At 37.2% G+C, this 20,022-nt stretch overlaps 1 protein-coding gene across 1 annotated transcript in view; it reads right to left on the minus strand.

The window, feature by feature from the left end:
- The window catches only part of LOC125229304 (muscarinic acetylcholine receptor DM1), a 166,796-nt gene that overhangs the window by 59,106 nt on the left and 87,668 nt on the right, over positions 1 to 20,022 (minus strand). Inside the window, exon 2 of the mRNA XM_048134105.1 lies at positions 11,542 to 12,335. Within this exon, the coding sequence (XP_047990062.1) occupies positions 11,542 to 12,266 (725 nt within the window). The 5' untranslated portion in view covers positions 12,267 to 12,335. The remainder of the gene's footprint in view (positions 1 to 11,541; positions 12,336 to 20,022) is intronic.

Here is a 20,022-nt window from a genome sequence, read left to right on the forward strand (position 1 = left end):
ACGGTTCTCTGTCTATGCCTGCTATTTATCTTTTCCACTTAAGGTTAAGTGTTAGTACCTATGTTGTTTGTTGTAATGTATACGTAAAGGGATGTACATATTTATGCTCCTTTATTTCAAGATATCTTTTAATTATTCCTTTTTTTTAGGATTCGAAAAAATGTAAATTGACAAGCTGCGTAAATAGGCTCTCTATTACTTTTCCGTATTAGGGCCACAGAGTAGTAATAGAACAGAGTCAGTCTCACTGAAGACCTGCTGTGACCCAACAATGGCGGACGTTTTTTTTTAAATTTTATTTTATGGCTTGGTGGCGACCTTTCAAGCCAGCAATGGCAGACGGTTTGCGATGTGCAAACACGATTTAAAATCAAAATAATTATAATTCAGGTCAAAAGAAAATCAATTCTTCACTTAATTTATCAAAAATTAATTATTTTACTTGAAATTTAGAAATATCTTGTTTTTAACAAATAATAATGACTCAGTGCGCCGTGTGCAAATACTATTAAAAAAAAATACTGGTCACACTCTTGTTTTGCAGTTTGTTGGTTTACGATTATGAACATTAATTAATATTGTGATTTTACGCATAATAACGTGATAAAGTATTAATTTACGCATGAAAAGTTGCACCGTATTTTTTTTTCTTTCGATTGTTGTCATTTTTATACAATTTGACAACGCATGTAGGCATATTTTCTTATTTTTCTGGAGATGTTTTCGCCACGGGCGCCTCGATCCGACTGACGGGAGATTAGTGGATAAGGTTATAGACAAAGCTATCAATGTGGATGATGGAATCACAGGTTTTTCTTCGGAGTTATCCGTCCATAGAATTATAGGTTCATGATTAGGGCCATTTTTTTCAACCTGACCCCACTTTTTTTGTAACATGGGTATTTTCACACGATTTATACTCGAGAGAATCGCGAGGTCTTTCGATTCTGATAGGACAAAAAAATGTCCCCAAGATCTCCATACACTTAACCTTCCATTCCGCTACCGCCGTACAAAATGAATGAAAAAATGGTAACGGAATGGGAAAAAACCTTGGGACACTTTTTTGCTCCTATTAAGATTGAAAGAGCTCGCGATTCTAAGTGGAAACCACAAAAATTACCAAATCCAAAGAAAAAAGTGAAAAAAATGGCCCATTAATGAAACAAACAGAAATCAACATTCTACAACGCAGTTAAATATCTCGTGAGCCTACTACTAAGAACTTACTAGACTTATCCTTCTCGGCTGTCACGAGATTCTCATCATGGTGATGTCGGCGAGCACGGTTTGTCGTTACTGTCGATCTATTATCACAATGTCATGCTTATTATCTACAATAGTTCAGGCCCCGTAGCCGAATGGCATTTCTCCGACGCCAAACGAAAGCGATACGCCGCTGGCTCTGTCGCGCCAATACGCAAGCGCGATAGAGATAGATATCTACTAGCGCTTCGTTTCGTGAGCGTTTCGTGAGCGATTGTGCCATTCGGCTAGCCACCCTGTTATTTATGATAAATCGATCCCAATAGAATACGGCACTACCAATTTAAAGACTGGTAGTGCGTGGTCCACGAGACCAAATCATACTAATATTATAAATGGGAACGGTCTGTTTGTTTGTCCGTCTTTCACGGCAAAAAGGAGCGACGAATTGCGTGATTTTTTAAGTGGAGATAGTTGAAGGGATGGAGAGTGACATAGGCTACTTTTTGTGTCCCCACTTCCCTAAAATGGGTGGTGGACGTTTGTAAGGAGCATTTCGCATTTATCGAATTTAATGCGAGCGAAGCCGCGGGCAAAGGCTAAGTACTTAAATATAAAAGCATTATTTTAATAGTTTTAAACTTATACTTTTAAACGAGCAATTCTTGTATATTTATTTATTTATTTATTTATTTATTTATATATATATTTATTTACACTGACGATCTCTGAAACCGCTCTAACGATTTCGCAGAAATTTGTTATGTGGGGGTTTTTGGGGGTGAAAAATCGGTCTAACTTATCCTTAGGTCCCGGAAAACGCGAATTTTCGAGTTTTCATGCGTTTTTCTTCGCGCGCCATCTCGTGTGCAGTAGTTGTACTGTTAAGACAGAATTCTTTCGGTTGATGTAAGTACTATTTATTGCAAACACTAGATGGCGACACAGGTCAAGGCTAAAACGAATAGAAAAATACACTATTTGAGTTTTTGTGGCGAAATGCGCGCCATCTCGTGTGGAGTAGTTGTGTTGTTAAGGCTGAGAATTCTTTCGCTCGATGTAGGTACTATTCATTTTTGAACTAGATGGCGACACATGTCAAGGATACGAAACAGAACCGAGCGAAGCTCGGTTGCCCAGATATTAGTTTTAAATCGTACAAGTTATTTGCCGACTTGCGGGGGCGAAAGGACGTATAATATTAATCCACCAAAAATCTTGCATAAAATTCCGATTGGAATCTATCCCTTTTTACTTGACCTTAAAATACGTAAGCACCAAGCGAAATTAAAGATTATTTTATACTGGGCCTTACAGGAAACATTTTAAGTAAAGTATACTTTTATCGGTAGAACGGTTGTGAGCATCGCCATTGAAGTACCCTTTACAAGAGAGCAGATTAGATGCGTACTGTAGAGATAAAAATAGAATGGTTGAGCCCCACTTATAATAAAGGGTCAGTTTGCCTCCTATGTAGGGAAATAAGTTACTTTATAAAGGTTTCTCTTCAATATAGGTATGTATTGTAATGTCAGCCACAGTACCTAAACAATATCTTGTAGGGAGGTAACACGTTTGAATAGCACACTGAGAGAAAATACAACCAGTTTTCATGTTCGTTCAACAAGTTTTTTGGTTAAAATAGCGCCTACGTACTCTTTGGTTCAAACAACAACTTGTCATTTGAATCGGCAATATATTTGAATCAACAAGTCGATTTTATAAAAACAACCTGACACATATTGTTTTAAACATACGTTTGGCTGATTCAAACGCATAAACCGCAACAAGTCGAACTTGTTAAATTCACAATGCAAATTTCTCTCAGTGCATGGATACACGTTGATGCTTTACTTATCAATGCCTCATTAAAGGACAACAGATTGAATGCTTAGGCAGCCTTAAATTGGCGAAAGGAGATAAGTAGAGACAGACGTACATGAATCAACTAATACTTACTGATCCTCTTTGTATGTTCAATTTGTCGCTTGTTTATTATGTTACTGTCCTTTCTATCATAGATTTTATGTAATTAAGTTAATATTACGTCTTATGTCTGCTGTGAATTTACTTGTACAGTGGCGGTATTCCGGATCTGTTTGATATTTGTTCTGTCACTTATTTTAGTTTAGCTTTTTGCTCAGGGACCCACTGAAAATCAGTGCGTTGGCTTGCCGTTTCAATATGCTGAGAGGGCTCCCAATTTAACATCTGGATTCTGTTGTATTTATCTCTGTTATATTTGTTCAAACTGATGTTAAATAAAGAATATTTTATTCTATTCTATTCTAATCAATCAATATCACTAGTAAAGGAGGAGGAGAAAAGAAGAGATACCACGTTTCTGCTCTCATCGCCACTGATCTTTCCTTTAGAGCTAGCTGCCTAGCTTACAGCTCAAATACTTATTACCTACATTGCGCAACCAGTAGCAACAGTGGCAGCAACTATAGGTTGGAACTGGGAACGATAGGTCCGATCGCTATGTCTCGCTCTATCCTATGGTTGTCGCCACCGATAGCCTTTAGTAGGAGGCAACCTAAATGAACTAAGGGTCGGTTGCATCAAACGGTCCTGTTGACCTGTTACTGAATTTAGTCCGTTATTGTTTTTGTGTGGGAATATCCATACATTTCTACTGCGAATTGTTAATGTGTCTACTGTAGTTGATACAACTGACCATAAAATAACAACACACTTAAACCAAACTAAGCACACATCCTCAGAACCGACCTTCATCATCACAGCTATCACGACTCTAAACATCGCCCGATTTCAATATGTCACCTCCATGCATAATAAATGCGTGTATCACGTCGCCCGTAAATCTAAGGGGGCGTAATGTCTTACTGTGCGCCCCCTATCACCCCTTTTAGGGGGCGGAATGAACATTTTAAAAGGCTGACTGTAGCTGTTTTATTGGTTCGTTGGGAAAGGAAAAGCAAGATAATTTGGGTTTCAGTTGTGTTCGTGTTTATAAGGGTTGGGGTACATCATCATTTTGGTCCGTAATTATTTTATCAGGCCTGCTTAACCACAGCTTATAGCGTGAATTTTAAGCGAAAGCCCCTTTCTATTACAAGGTAGGCCTGAAAATAAACACAATCCATACTTAATATTATAAATAGGAAAGTGTGTGTGTCTGTTTGTTTGTCCGTCCTTCACGGCAAAACGGAGCGACGAATTGTCGTGATTTTTTAAGTGGAGATATTTGAAAGGATGGAGAGTAACATAGGCTACTTTTTGTCTCTTTCTAACGCGAGCGAAGTCGCGGGCAAAAGCTAGTATAAAATAAAGAAACAATAGGAGGTACCTATATAATATAATTACGATATATTAGGTGTGTTTCACACACACTCTACAACGCAAACAACTTAAGATACCGGCTCAAAAAATCAACTAATCAAACGAGACAATCAAATTACCTATAAAATGTAAGTAGCTCATGGGAGCCCGGGGTCCGCTTTGACAACTAATCCCAAGATTTGGCGTAGGCACTAGTTTTACGAAAGCGACTGCCATCTGACCTTCCAACCCGAAGGGTAACTAGGCCTTATTGGAATTAGTCCGGTTTCCTCACGATGTTTTCCTTCACCGAAAAGCGACTGGCAAATGTAAAATGTGAGTAGTAAAGGTAGAAAAATACATTGTTAAAACTTGAACATTGTCAATTACTTCCCACACCGCCAAATCATCTTTAAAAATCCAACATTTATTAACAGAGCCCAGCAAAAGATCACCTCACGAAAACGTCGACCCAAGAGGTAAAGTTCTTATATTATTTTCATTAAAATCCCGAAGGATAATATTTAATATCGGGATGAATTTTCTGGCTGTTGAGTCAGCAAATACGGGGCACGGCCGGCGGTTACCTTTTCCTCAAGTCGGGGATAAATGTATTCAGTTTCGGATACTTCGCTATTTGTGAAGCAATATGTTCCCCGGTTGTTTATATTGTCTGCGTTACATTAGGCGCAATCTATATGCAATAGTCACGTACGCTTACGTTTAGTTAAACTGTTGAAGAATAGTCTGAATACTTCATCTTTTAAGACGCTACAGGAGCGAAAATGCTAAAATGGAAAGGCTTTGAATTTGGGAGTTTTAACTAAATTTATCGACAAAAAAGAATTGTCTATTTAGAACAACTCAGTTAAAAGATATTGCGAAATCTTTAAAATCGAGGTTCCGCTCTCGACTGTTTCCTCCTTCAAAACTTAATCAATCGTAACGAAATTTGAGAATCTAAATAACAATAAAATTATCTGTGTCAGACCTATGGGCTCTAGCGTCTTTAAAAATAAAAATATAAAAAAAAATCAAAACGGTCCGACACAGATAAAAATAATAATAATCTGTGTTGAAAAAATCAGTGCTCTATCTTCAAAAACCAGGAAGATAAAAAAAGATAAAAGATATTTTATTGAGTCAATAGAGGTGCTTAATTCTACTTACAATTTTAACATTTTACTATCATGGTACAAAACCAAAAGATAAGTGTCATCTGATCCCCGTACTAGTGTGAACTGTATTACGGTGGGTCAGGATTCACCGTCCTTACGTATGTATTTATATAATTATAAACCATGTACCAATCACTTGTAGGATTATCTTAACTAACCCTTAATGACATAACACTTAGATCCAAACTAGTGTGCATACAAAATCGTTACTTTATAAGTTTGCCGAATTTGTTAATTAGTCACTACATTAAAGTACGTAACTACCTACTTAATAAGGAAGGAAATAGTCGAGAGCGTTTGTATGGAGAATTGACCCCTCCTAAATTTTAAAATTCACATCTAACACGGCAGGAATCATCTCATCATCATTATAAATAGACATACATCTTTGGTACTATCCTATAATAGTACACATACTATTAAAATGTATGTTAAGAGAAAACGTTTGTTTCCCAACCCTTTCACGGCCGGACAAGGCCGACAAAGGCCTTATATGACTTTGTCTGAGTTTTAATCTCGCCGAGAATTTCTTTTGATGGTAAAATCATTTTAGTTTTCTTACTATGCAATATTAGATGTAGCGGAAATGTATTTGTAAAGTCATAAAAGGTTTTATTTATTATTGGTAGGAAAGCTTATATTATGTACGTACCTACCTATTCTGCAAATTAATATTGTGTTGTGAAAAGGTTAGAACTCACATTATACAATTAACAATAAGTTTAGATTTGTCTAAAATATACTATAAGTTCCTAATTGAAGAAGAAACTATAAGTACCATGTTTAAGTAAAAGGGTGAATGCAGGAGCCCTTTAAAGGCCTTTGGGTTGACCACATTTCGAGTTGAGCCCTGAAGGCATCTTCTATAGGTAGGGTACCTGCTATTTTCTCTCTTGGGTCGACACGTTCGCTTTTCGTCACGTTCCTAAATTTGTCCGATTCTGTTTTCGTCAGCTATTCTTCATTCGTCACGATCGTCGATGGTCTTTCTCAATTACAGTCAATTTCGTTGTTCATCTTTATCTTAATCCGTCTCGTTCTTTACTCGTCATAATCTTCTTTCAGCATGTTCGCTGTTAATCTGTTTTTCGTGTTTTTTCGTAGTCTTGAGTTGGTACCAACTTAGAATATGACCAAATACGAAATGACGAAAAACTATTGAGTCGAAATTAGAAAAAGGCCAACAACTCATTATGGTCAAAGACGATAAAAAGATAATGACTGCAGACGAAGTTGATGAATGAAGAATGGCTGACGAAAGCAGAATTGGACAAACTTAGGAACTTGACGAAAAACGAACGTGTCGGCCCAAGAGTATACCGCTCAAAGTAAGTAGTTATATAATATCTAGATACCGTATTACAATGATAACTATAGCAGCGAATACAATTAAGTCTTTGCCAACGAAATTATACGGCCCGATTCTAACAATGATTATAAGATGTCACACCGATATAACAGATCACGACGTAGGTACATACATACAATGACAGTAAGGTATACCTACCTGCTTAAACACAACATTTTTTTCTGATAAATTTCGCAGTGAATGTAGCATTAAGGCAAAAAAAAAACATTTTTGACTAAAATAGGCCTATAAAAGCAAACAAATCCTCTCTCAAATAACCACCAAAATAAAAATTTTGAAAAACCCCCGACCGCAACATAGCGGACCAATTTTTAGAAACATGGCTAAGAACACTCCCGACTAACTCAGCTTTCAAACAAATAAAAACTAAATCGAAATCGGTTCATCCGTTCGGGAGCTACGATGCCACAGACAGACAGACAGACAGACAAACAGACAGACAAACAGACAGACAGACAGACATACAGACAGGCAGACAGACAGACACGTCAAACTTATAACACCCCGTCGTTTTTGCGTCGGGGGTTAAAAAGTAAAATAAAATGGAACAATTCTAAAAAATTGTAAAGAGTTCGAAACGTCGGGATGTATTTTAAATTCATTATACGCGATTTAATCCGTTTCCATAGTTTTATTTCATGAGTAACTATCGCGGTAACCGAAGACAATAAAATGGAACAATTTAATTTTGTTTCCATTTTTAATTTTCGTCAAAAATGTGACTGTTGACGTCTCCGAAATACAATTTGACCCGATTTGACAAAATCGACTTACTTTATATTTCGTCGACCATACTAAGATTACTACAACTTTGTCAGACTGTAGTTCTGTAAAATATTAAACACATTTTAAAATGGCGTAGCGTCGGTCGCACTCAGGCCCCAGTGCTGTCTGTGCCTCTTGAAAAAGTGCATAATGTCAACACATTTGTCTCGTGCACGTCTGAGCAGGATAAAGCATGGGCCATTTCTTCGCCGATCTCATTTGTTTTGTAAGAAATCACAGGTAAAAAGTCGATATTCATATAAGTTTGCTTGGAAAACGAATGTGTAAATAATAGGTTAGTTTCCTATACTTCAAATTTAATAAAATATTTTATGCAGTGCGCGAAATAAAGCACCACATAATTAGAAGAAAAATATGGACAGTAGTTATGCTTAAACATAATTTATGTTTAATATTATTATTATTATTTAGAGCCTAATGTGTCGCACTGCTGGGCAAAGGCTAAGGCCCTCTTTTTCCACTCATCCCTGTTTGGAGCAACATATGTTTAATATGTCAAAGGGAAAGATATAAAGTAAATGAATGGACCGTGACGTCACTCCTCAGTATTTCATAGTAATTTCATATTAGCAAACATAGAGGACACGGCGAACAAAAAGTTTGCGCCACGAACATAAGTCCAGTGGACTTATGTTGCCTCAGTCAGTCTCTGCGCGTGGTGGGAGGAGGTTGTCTCTGACTGCACACAAATAAAATGAAAAAATGCCTTCCTGTGCTATAAGATACTGTTGAAGTCATACGAGAAAATCTAATAAAAGTGACGGTGTCACATTTCATCGGTTAGTAGACAAGCTATTTTGATCTAACTTAATTTAAGTAATTATTATAATGAAGGGACGGGCTCCTTAAACGCGAAGCTATGGCCGCCATTTTGACAACTGGAATCATAGATGAATCGCGCAGACGTGACATGTAGGTAATAAGGTATAATAATTGTGATCATATTCTGTTTTCAATATATAATATAAAAATATTTATTTCAATTTATAGTTTTGAATATTACACGGTTCTAATACGAATTTTAGTCGATAATATTATACAATAAGCATGATTTTGAATTATTTCTGAATTATAATTCTCATTATTGACGAAAAATAGTGACACCAAAACTGAAATAGTATTTAATGCAACCGGTGTTTAAGGCAGGTAAAACAAGGTGAATGGCGCGATTATTATTCTGAGCGACAGAAACTTACAAAACTAATTTTATTCAAGGGAAATTAAAATTTATGAAAAAAACAATTACGTATTTTTATTTCACTGAGTAGAAATTAAATATAACACAATGTATAATAGTGCTACGTATTTCACACACAAAGTATAAAACAAAGGTCTACACAAAAAGTGTCGCGTCTAGGTGGTCAAGTCTTACTCTATGACACGGTTCGCTTCACGCGCATGCGCCTCGCGCTGCCGCCGCTGCCGGTCGGCGCACAGAATATGTTCGAGTTGTCATTTCTAGTACGTAGTACATAGTAGTTCAATGTTAGCAAATGGTTTTGACAGTTCTTATAAAGGAGCTGATTTGACTAGTAGGAAACTAGCCTATTAATTAGTTTTTTAATTTTTAGGTAAAATTTATGTTGTTATGTAAAATTGAAGATCATTATCTGTCACTGCCGTGTGAGTGTGAAATCTTATAATTATTATTTGAATCGAGTCATGTATCTTGACTGATGAGATAATAAACCTGTTGTATGTAGTGAGCGCTACTTCTATAGTTACTACTTATCTTTCTATGAAGCTTAAGAACAATTTAATTTTGTTTCCATTTTTAATTTTCGTCAAAAATGTGACTGTTGACGTCGCCGAAATACAATTTGACCCGATTTGACAAAATCGACTTACTTTATATTTCGTCGACCATACTAAGATTACTTACTACAACTTTGTCAGACTGTAGTTCTGTAAAATATTAAACACATTTTAAAATGGCGTAGCGTCGGTCGCACTCAGGCCCCAGTGCTGTCTGCGCCTCTTGAAAAAGTGCATAATGTCAACACATTTGTCTTGTGCACGTCTGAGTGGGATAAAGTGCAGGCCATTCCTTTACCGGTCTCCGGAAATGAACATTGTGTAAGAAATAGCTTGTGCGATAATTATAATTTAAAAAGTTGAAGTTCTAGACTAAAATGTTAATTAAATTATTTACCAAGAGACCGTGTGACTTTTAGGATATCGAATAATTATATATCAAAAAATAATTGAGATCATACTTATTCTATAGACTTGATTTAGCAAATTTCGTAGTTACGCTGTAGAATATTTTATTTGTAAGAGAAACAAAAATTCGTAATTACGAAATTCTTTTCATGGCTAGATTTTCGCGTAAAATATTTGAAATTAAATTTATATTTATTTTTTTTAAAATGTATTTTATATGATTTTATGTGACACTCCGTGATGCATTTAGTCCCTTGACGTTCAAAGGATCGAAACTGCATCGTCGCTCTAAAGCTTTTATTTACGTCCAAGTTCCTACAGCTCCACTATCAATCTCCATCCATCTGCACGATGGATGTTTAATCTATTGCACAGATAAATCTACATGGACCAACCTGTCTTCAAGACAAACTGCCTCGGCATCCTTCAACCCCGACCTGCTATCGTGTCGTCTTTCTCACTATAACCTATTACTCCAATGAACAACAGAGACAGAGCATAAATTCCCGAATAGACCCTTGAAAGCCTTTTGTTGTATCGAGTAGCGGGAACCCTTGATCAGTTACTTAAATAAATTCGAAAACTTTGAAACTACCGTTGTCTTTTATGGGATCTTCTTTATCCTGAGTAATGTAAATGGAAAAGTTGGTGAGTTTTCTATTTTCACTATAAATAAGGTGGATGCTGAAGTTTGTTTCTATGATGGAGTGAGTAATCTTGCCTATAGACGATGTTTATGACACTTTGTTATATATAAATTTATTAGGGTCAAACACGAATACATGTACAAAAATTACACTTCCAACCTTAAAATAAAACAGTACTTAACACTACTCCCATGCGAAAATTCATCCGCAACGCAGACTTCGTCAGGTGGCCACAAATCCAAATCAACAACATGCTTCGTCAAACAAACCAATGATGATATCCGCAACAGGCTTCGTCATATAATAACTTTAAGCTAAATGAAACCGTCCCGAATCGTACCTGGTTCAAATGTCCCCATCACACCGGCAGCGTTACCACGCTGAATAGTCAATGAGATCTGTTGGACCAGGTACGATCCGGACCGAGGGTCACATCCCTTGTCCCTTAGCCACCGGCCTAAATCCCTTATAAACTCCTTCGCCTCCAGAGCCCAAGGTCCCGCAGTTTCGACTGCGACTGGCACAAAGTCGTACATTGGTACCAGGGCAGAGTAGTATTTGGCATGCTTTATTTTGGCCGCATACTCCGCGGCTGACCCTGCAGACCTAACTGTAAGGTTCAAGTGGGACGGCGCAAACGTGCTGACGCATGTCGCGTCCCATAAGAGACACCGACCCTTCTGCCATGGAACCAATGTCAGACAATCAATGTCTTTGTTATTATAAAAATCGTATGGACTTTGGGTTCATAACATTCAAATAATATATCCACCATTTTATCAGTTGTTTTATTTGTACGGGTTGTTTGTTTGTTACGTGGGCACACAATCCATGTTGCATTGATAAGGGAGTGTGTGTAAATAATCACAAAGCCATCAAATATGTATTCCTAAAAACTAAAACTTACCTAGAGTTAGATCTCTTCGACGAGTCGTGTTTCTTCCCACCCTGTAGATTCGGCAGGTCCTTTTGCCGTTTCTTCGTCTCGCGCCATATCCGATAGTACAATATGCACATCACAGTCACTGGCACGTAGAAGGCGGCTATAGCCGTCCCGAACGTGATAAACTGGTTTGTCTCTATAAACTGAATGTAGCACTCGTTTGGGGGCACCTTGCGTTCACCGTCTATATACGGCCACGCGTAAATCCAAGGAGGCCACAACACTAAACTAAAACCCCACGCACTGCCTATCATGACCGTCGCTCTCCGTGTAGTCCTCTTAGCTCTATAAGTTAACGGTCGCGTCACACTAAAATATCTGTCGAAGCTTATGATGAGCAAGTTTAAAACTGAGGCGTTCGATGCTAGATAGTCTAAAGCTAGCCACGTGTCGCATATGTGCGGCCCGAGGGGCCAGTATCCGTAGATGGTGAACATCGCGTACAAAGGCATGGAGATGAGACCAACCGCAAAGTCGGCAACAGCGAGTGAGAACAAGAAGTAGTTGCTAATCGTTTGTAGTTGCTTGTCGATTTTGAAGCTGATCATAACCATGGAGTTGCCGACGACGGTGAGGACCGAGAGGATGCTGGCGATGATGGCGATGATGATCTTCTGGACGAGAGAGTACGGGCTGGCGGGGTAGGTGGCCAGGTCGGTGAGGTTGGCAGTGGTGTTGTCGATTAGCATGCTGTCAACTCGACGCGCCCGGGGGCCGCGCCGCGCCCCGACCAGAGCGCCGGCCAGCTGCGGGCACGTCTGCAACAACACAAACAACACATTCATAATACACATTTTATTCTAAAAACTCTGACATTTATGAGTTTTAAAGCTCGGAGAACAAAATGCTATTAGATTATAACTTTAAAATAGGTACTACAATGTGGCATTTTCGCGAGAAGAATCACCAAATTTTTTTTCGAGGGTAGGTAAATTTTATGTTTTTCTACTCAGAATCACGAGCCCTTTCGATCTAGAACAAAAAACAAGAGACAAAAATGGTCCCATACTATTATTTTGCATAATTTCCACTTTGTAACCGCTGTAGGTACTGTTTGAAAAATGCTAACAAAGTGGAAAAATTAAATTTGGGACGCATTTTTCTGCCGTAGGATGGAAAGGGCTCGTAATTCTGAGTAGAAAAAATATTAAATTTATACCCATTTTAGAAGAAGAAGTTTTTGAATCTTTTTTCGCGAAAATGTCCAATTGGTGGACGGTAAAATGGTATATTTTCGATAATAATAAAAAAAAAGACTTTTATTATTTGTTTAGATATTTATAAAATTTTTGGCTTCTTTTAAGACAATCGCAACTACGAATATTGTATAATGAAACAATGTATAAATTCACAACTAATACATACTTTAAATCACTATCATCTTCGAAACAAGGTGATGCTGATAATTATGACTGTGCTAGAACTGTGTTACTACTAGTCTTACTTCAGACTAGAGATGCAACGAATAGTTGTTTGGCCGGATACCGGATACCGAATATTCGGCCCAACCATCGGCCGAATATTCGGTATCACAATTTAAGCAGGGAGCGGGCGCGGCGTGCAGGTTTTGACTTGTTTAGTGAACTTCGCGCGGAGTCCGTTTTTGTTTAAATGTTTTATTTTTTTAATAATAAAGGGCTATGATAGTAAGTATGATATATTATTAGATAACCGTAACTGTTTTTTTACATTTAATTTGTTTACCCCAAAATCCGGTATCCGGCCGGATAGTACGTCACTATTCGGTATCCGGCCGAATATTAAAATAAGGGCCGAATAGGCCGGATACCGAATAGTAAGTATAGTAACCGAATATTCGGTGCATCTCTACTTCAGACATAGATGCTACAATTCCTTCAATAATAAGGATGTCATTATGTAGGTAGTTGTTATGATCTTGTAGCTAACTGGAGCTCACACGAGTGGGCGTGTGAAATTATGGGATTAAGACGACAGCGAATGTGGGCATTATTTTACAGATACATACATAGATGGCGCACAGGCGCAAAAGTATCAATTTGGAATTTTGAATAGATAAGTACAATTTAATTGAAGTAAACAAAGTATGGTGACCATTGTTGTTTCTTGTATAGTTTGCATCGAATGATGATAGTCATTATAATTTATTTATTTATTAATAACAATATATTTACACGGCATTACAGACAAGCCAATACACCGAGAAATAGAATATAAATTTTCCAGGCATATAATACAAATTTTATAACAAAAAAAACTAAAACAAAAATACTAGACAACCTGTCATCCATCGACTCACAAAACCTTAAACATTCATAACACACATTCGCCCATCTCCACGCAAACAAGTCGCATTCAGGTGCGGATGTCAAAGCGTATTGAGCAAGTAAGCGCACGACAGAGCGGCGAATTATTTTGTATGGGTACACCGATAATTTTATAACAGATCATCTGGGCTTACTCACCACCGTTAAGAGGTTCGGCCGTATTAGGTTTACACCCTAATATAAATAAAATAACTGAATGCTGATGAACTCTAACTAAACAGAAAATGTCAACCAACATGGTACGAGATAGTTACTTTAAGATTAACTGCCATCTACCATCGTTCGACGCGAAGTTTATTAGGTAGGTAATTTATAATTTAAAGATATCGTGATGATAGTCTGACCCTGACTTTTTATAACCTCAAAGTCTAATTTCAGATTTTACAACGATGTACATAAAAAGTAATGGCTATGTTAATACCAATTTCAGTAAAATTATCTCCGTTCAAGTAAACCCATATATTTCTACAAGTAAATATCTACTTATAATATTCATTTCTGAGGGCTTATAACTAAAACTTTGGCACAAAATGGAAGCCGAAACTTTGTTTTAGACTAAAGACACTTTAAATCTTTGTTCTACTTGGAATACTGCGTTCCCTTAATATTTCTCCTGCGGTAATTGGATGGTTTCGTAGTTACTTATTTGGTCGTCGGCAGCGTATTAAGGTGGATGATGTTCTCTCATCATGATGCAGCATGTCGTCTGGCGTTCCGCAGGGTGGCGTGTTGTCTCCATTGTTATTTTCCATTTTTATTAACTCCATAACTTCAAAGCTTTCTTCGCAATATCACCTCTATGCCGACGATCTTCAGATTTACTCACAGGGCGTTATAGGAGATCTTCCATCTATGATCTGTACGATAAATGGCGACTTAGAGACCATCTCGAGTTGGAGTCGTAGTTTTGGCCTTAAAGTCAACCCTGCAAAGACCCAAGCTATTGTTATTGGGAGCCCAAAACTACTTCCCCGATTAGACTTTGCCAATGTTCCCCCTATTTATTTTGATGCCGTTTTGATTCCGTATTCGCAACAAGTAAAGAACCTTGGCATCATCATTGACAGTACGTTATCCTGGGGACCTCAGGTGAGCGAAGTCAGCAGGAAGGTATTTGCGGCAGCTGGTTCTCTTAGGAGACTACGTAACTTCCTCCCCATTCCTACCAAAATTGCCCTCGCACAATCACTTCTCCTTCCCATTTTGGATTACGCTGATGTGGCCTATCTCGATCTCACTGAGGAGCAACTTAGTAAGCCTGAGCGTATCCAAAACGTCTGCATTCGGTTTATATTTGGGCTACGCAAATATGACCATGTATCTCACTTCCGTTTGCAGCTCAAGTGGCTCCCTATCCGTCTTCGCCGTAACTTTCACATTTTGTCTCTTCTTTATTCTATCCTATTTAACCCTGCTACTCCCCGCTATCTTAAAAATCGCTTTAGTTATCTCTGTTCTACTAGGTGTACCCAGAATTTAATTCTTTCTGTCCCCTCCTCTACTTCAAAATTCTATAATCATTCTTTTACTTTTCAAGCTGTGCGACTTTGGAATTCCCTACCTCATGACATAAGACGTGCTCAGTCTCCTAACTCTTTCAAGAGACTACTTAAACTCCATTTTTTATCTCTTCCGTAATATTTTTGTCTGACTACTCTTTCTAAATAACCTGGTACTGTTATATGTGTATTTATTTATATATATTTTATTTATATATTTATGCATTTAGTTATTTATCTTTATATATGTATGTTTATGTATGTTAATTTTTTTTGCCTATATTGTGCGATAAGTTTATTTCTTCCAATTTGCTGACACCTACTGACATTATGTAAATTTATCAATTTCCGCTAACTTAAGGTTGTCTGGAAGAAATCGCTCTTTAGCGATAAGACCGCCTGTTGTTTACCTTTGTTCGTGTTTCTTCCTTGTTTTGTATTGTTGTATTTTATTAAGGTGTGCAATAAAGAGTATTGTATTGTATTGTATCTTTATATCGCGTAACATGACATAAAGGTTGCGGTACACTAGCCAGAAAACACGTCTAATACTGATAAACTTTAGCGGAGTCCGAAAAATAATCTATCTTTAAATTTTTTGAAAGTGATCGGCGAGATTGACCTTGGTATAATCACACCTGATGGAAACATAACCAGATGTATATTTAACCGGAAATATAGTAGCTTCACAAATCAGTCTCATATATGTTAGTTATATGCCATAATTTTCCGGTAGGCATAAGCACCATAACTACATATATTTGATATGGTAATGACTGGCCCCGTAGCCGAATGGTATTTCTTCGACGCGAAACGAAAACGAAACGCCGCGAAAGGTAGTCTGGCTCTGTCGCGCCAATACTCAAGAGCGATAGAGATAGATATCTACTAGCGTTTCGTTCGTGAGCGTTTCGTGAGCGTTTGTGCCATTCGGTTAGTTATGGTAACAGTCATTATTAAATTAATGGTCCATTGCTCAACTTACAATCGTATTTTCCTAAGTGGTATCCCGTCTTGATACCTAATTACAATCGTAATTTGTAGGTACAATCAAGAAACAGTTCCTTAGAAGATAAATAAAATAGTCTCAAGGATGAGGAGGTACACTGACATGTTATCTCGCCAGGCGGCGCCCGTGCAAGTGTCTATAGGCATGTCACTGTCATTCATATGTGAGAGAGAGAAAAAACATATCATCTTCTCGCTCTCACGTATGGACTAATAGGGTGGCGCCATCTGTCATAACCTTTGACTTTGTGTGCCTCCTCATTGAGAACCAATTTTTTGCGTCAGTGTGAATCGCCCTTTAGCAGAACGGGGTTAAACAGTCTTTAAAGTTTTTAAACGAATTTCGCTCGCTTCTTCAGAAGCGGAGCCTAGTTAAGGGTGACTTCAAAATTAAGGCTATATTGACTATTCAAAGGCTGAAGTTTATGAAAACAATGAAAATCATGAAATATTTTATTATTAATTAGACCGTAATGAAATGCTAAAATACGCAGAAAAAAAACAGGCTTGACAGGATATTTGAAATTGTGATACCATTATTCTTTTCTAAATTAAATATTTTATCTTTTTTCCGTCTCAATAACAACGTGCCGTAGAAAAAATACCAAAATTACGAAATTTCGTCGTATCGAAAATTGAAAACGAGATTTTCCTTTGATCCGACATAATTGTCCCCATATTTCCGAGAACATTTTGAATTTATTAAAATCGTTACACATATTTTCTACAATCGGGTGCTACATTCACGAATTAGCTAATACAAAAACTGTCAAAGTTTTTAAAAATAAAATAAACCTCTGTCTACATAATCTACTTCCTATCTACATAATCTAATTTTCTACAAAAGTCCCGTTTAGTGACAAACATTTATCGTACGTAATCTGAAAACTTTTCACGTATACAGACATAACTAAGCAACACCCCGCCTTTTCTTACTTCATGCAAATAATTTTAACTACTCTACTCTCTGCTTAACTATTCCCAGGTTAAAGCTGCGGTTACTGTAGCGTAGCAGAGCGTGTAGCGAGAGCGGAAGTCACAAGCGTATTGCAAAGTCCCGCGATTGCAATCAGTTGCGAATTGACGACCGGTTTGGCGTAAGGTAGTGCCCTGCCTGCTAAGCCGCGGTCCCGGGTTCAAATCCCGGTGAGGGCATTTATTTGTGTGATGAACAATTGAACACTGATATTTGTTCCCGAGTCATGGATGTTTTCTATGTATATAAGTATGTATTTATCTATATAAGTATGTATATCGTCGCCTAGCACCCATAGTATAAGCTTTGCTTAGTTTGGGGCTAGGTTAATCTGTGTAAGGTGTCCCCCAATATTTATAAAAAAAAATATATATATATATAACTTAAAATAATGTCAATACCGACCGACAACCGAAGTGAGGTTCTTTCTCCATTGCAGGTTAGCCAAAAATGGTTTATATCCACATTTGTTTTACCTGTAAGGTGCATTAAGGTAATTACGAAAGTCATCTAATTTCGAAAGTCGCATAAAAATAACCATTATTTCCATCATATCAATATTCCCCTTTCGAAATTACCCGAGCATTTCTGTCATACGGAATTACCTTAATGCACCTTACTCGCTTTTGTTATTGATTCTCGCAAAGAAAAATAACTAAGTTCAATATTTACTACCCGAAAATAGATTTTTTTAAACGATTTTTTATGGATTTTTTTCATACTTGGTGAGCTATCCATAGAAAGGTAGTATAGTACCTTTGAATGATATTTGCAATAAAAAATAGTGATGTCATCGTTTATTTCACATTTCTGATAAAATTTTCTAAACTCTTTTCTGTGCATGTCACTTACAAAATTAGCTTTGACGCTGCACGCTCCGCCTATCACAACGTCCGCGCCCCTTCGTCTTCATAGCCTCAACATGTTTGTTTGTGCGCCCGTATTTACAAGCCAAGTCAAATTGACAGACGGACGAACCGCAAGCCTCATTTGCATAAGTTAGGTTGCTAACTGGGATTCGCAGTTTACACTGGCAGTCTGTTGTACATATTTTGCAGCTCTGACCAATTACCAACTTATACTGACTTGAACTTTCAACATTTTTACACATACCTAACTTCTAAAATTACTTTATGCAGAGACCATATTCTCAAATCCGCAACGCAGGCTTCGTCAGCTGAATACAAATTCCGTTATTAGCTGTAGCTGAAGCTTGTAAACTTCGTCAAATACTCATAACTTCGTCATAACTTCTTAAGGGACTTAATTGCATAAACCACAGATATAAGAAATAATAAAAAAAAATATTTGATGCTCTGAGCGTAAAACTATGGTTTTAAAACCAACCTCCTCCAAGACCACGGGGACAAAGAGAAACGCCGTGATTGAAGCGTCGGAAGTTGGTTTTAAAAACATAGTTTTACGCGAGTCCCGTTTGTAATTTTAAGTACCAACGTATAGCTAGAAATTAATGTCAAAACGAACTCTTTCGTTCCGTGGGTGACGTGAAAGACAACTATGAGTTATGGTGATTTTCCACACCTAGCTACTTACCACTGTAATGTCACAATTTTAGGTTCTGTCACCCCCTTAATTGCTAAGCGTACACAGGCATGAATTTGCATGTCTATATAACGCCCCCATTCAATTGACTAGACTGATTCTGTGCTTCGTAGAACACAGATTAATTTTACGAGATATCGAATTTTGCTATTGGCAAAAATAATGCTATTTATAAGCAGTTGATTCTCAACTGTGTCTGGCAATAAACACATTCAGTATTTTCTATGTTTTCTAACTTTGCCATAAACAAAATACGTGCGGTAAACAAGTTAACACGACATTACTAAACAAACAAGAAAACAAGGCTTTTGTTATGTTAATAATATAGTTACATCTTCTTTGAGATCCAATGGCTTTGTTTCATACATTAAGATTATTCCGGGTTTCGGATAATATACAAATACCTACTCGTAGCGCAATGGAAATGGTTCAAATCGGGTATATGTTTCTGCCAGAAACCGCGATAAAAAATTACTACCTACACTTATTTATTTATTTAAATATTAAGAGCCTGCGATATCCCACTGCTGAGCAAAGGCTTCCCCCCGCTTTTTCCATTCCTCCCGGTTTTGAGCAGTCCTCGGCCATTTATTATTACTACACTTAATACACTATTAGTTACTACAGTTATTTAAGTATTTTTTCTACTCGTCGACTTTAATCTGTCAATTAGGACACCACAGACTAAACTATAAGTGCTGACTTTTCAGTGTTAGATAGTCTTTGACACTTAGTCAACTATAATATTTCATTACAGTTCACTTTTAGTTAACTGTAATAATTTCAAAAATAGAACTTCATACAAGTTCTTTACTAATTTGCGATACCTGGCAAATTTTTCTGCATCTGAAACACATTTTTTTAATCTATCGCGTTATCGACCAATCAGAGACGGTTATTACAAACAATTAGTTGCCAGGTAATTCGATGTTGATACAACGGTGAAACGACGCTATTGACATTTGAACTTGAATGATGATATTTTTCGTCCATTGATGATTAAGATGATGACTCATAGAAAAAGCATTGTATAGAGGTACAATAGTGATATAATTAAGCTTTTCACTCTCGTACCGTACTTTTAGGCCACTCA

The sequence above is a fragment of the Leguminivora glycinivorella genome, chromosome 9, assembly GCF_023078275.1.
Source record: "Leguminivora glycinivorella isolate SPB_JAAS2020 chromosome 9, LegGlyc_1.1, whole genome shotgun sequence".
NCBI classification, from domain to species: domain Eukaryota; kingdom Metazoa; phylum Arthropoda; class Insecta; order Lepidoptera; family Tortricidae; genus Leguminivora; species Leguminivora glycinivorella.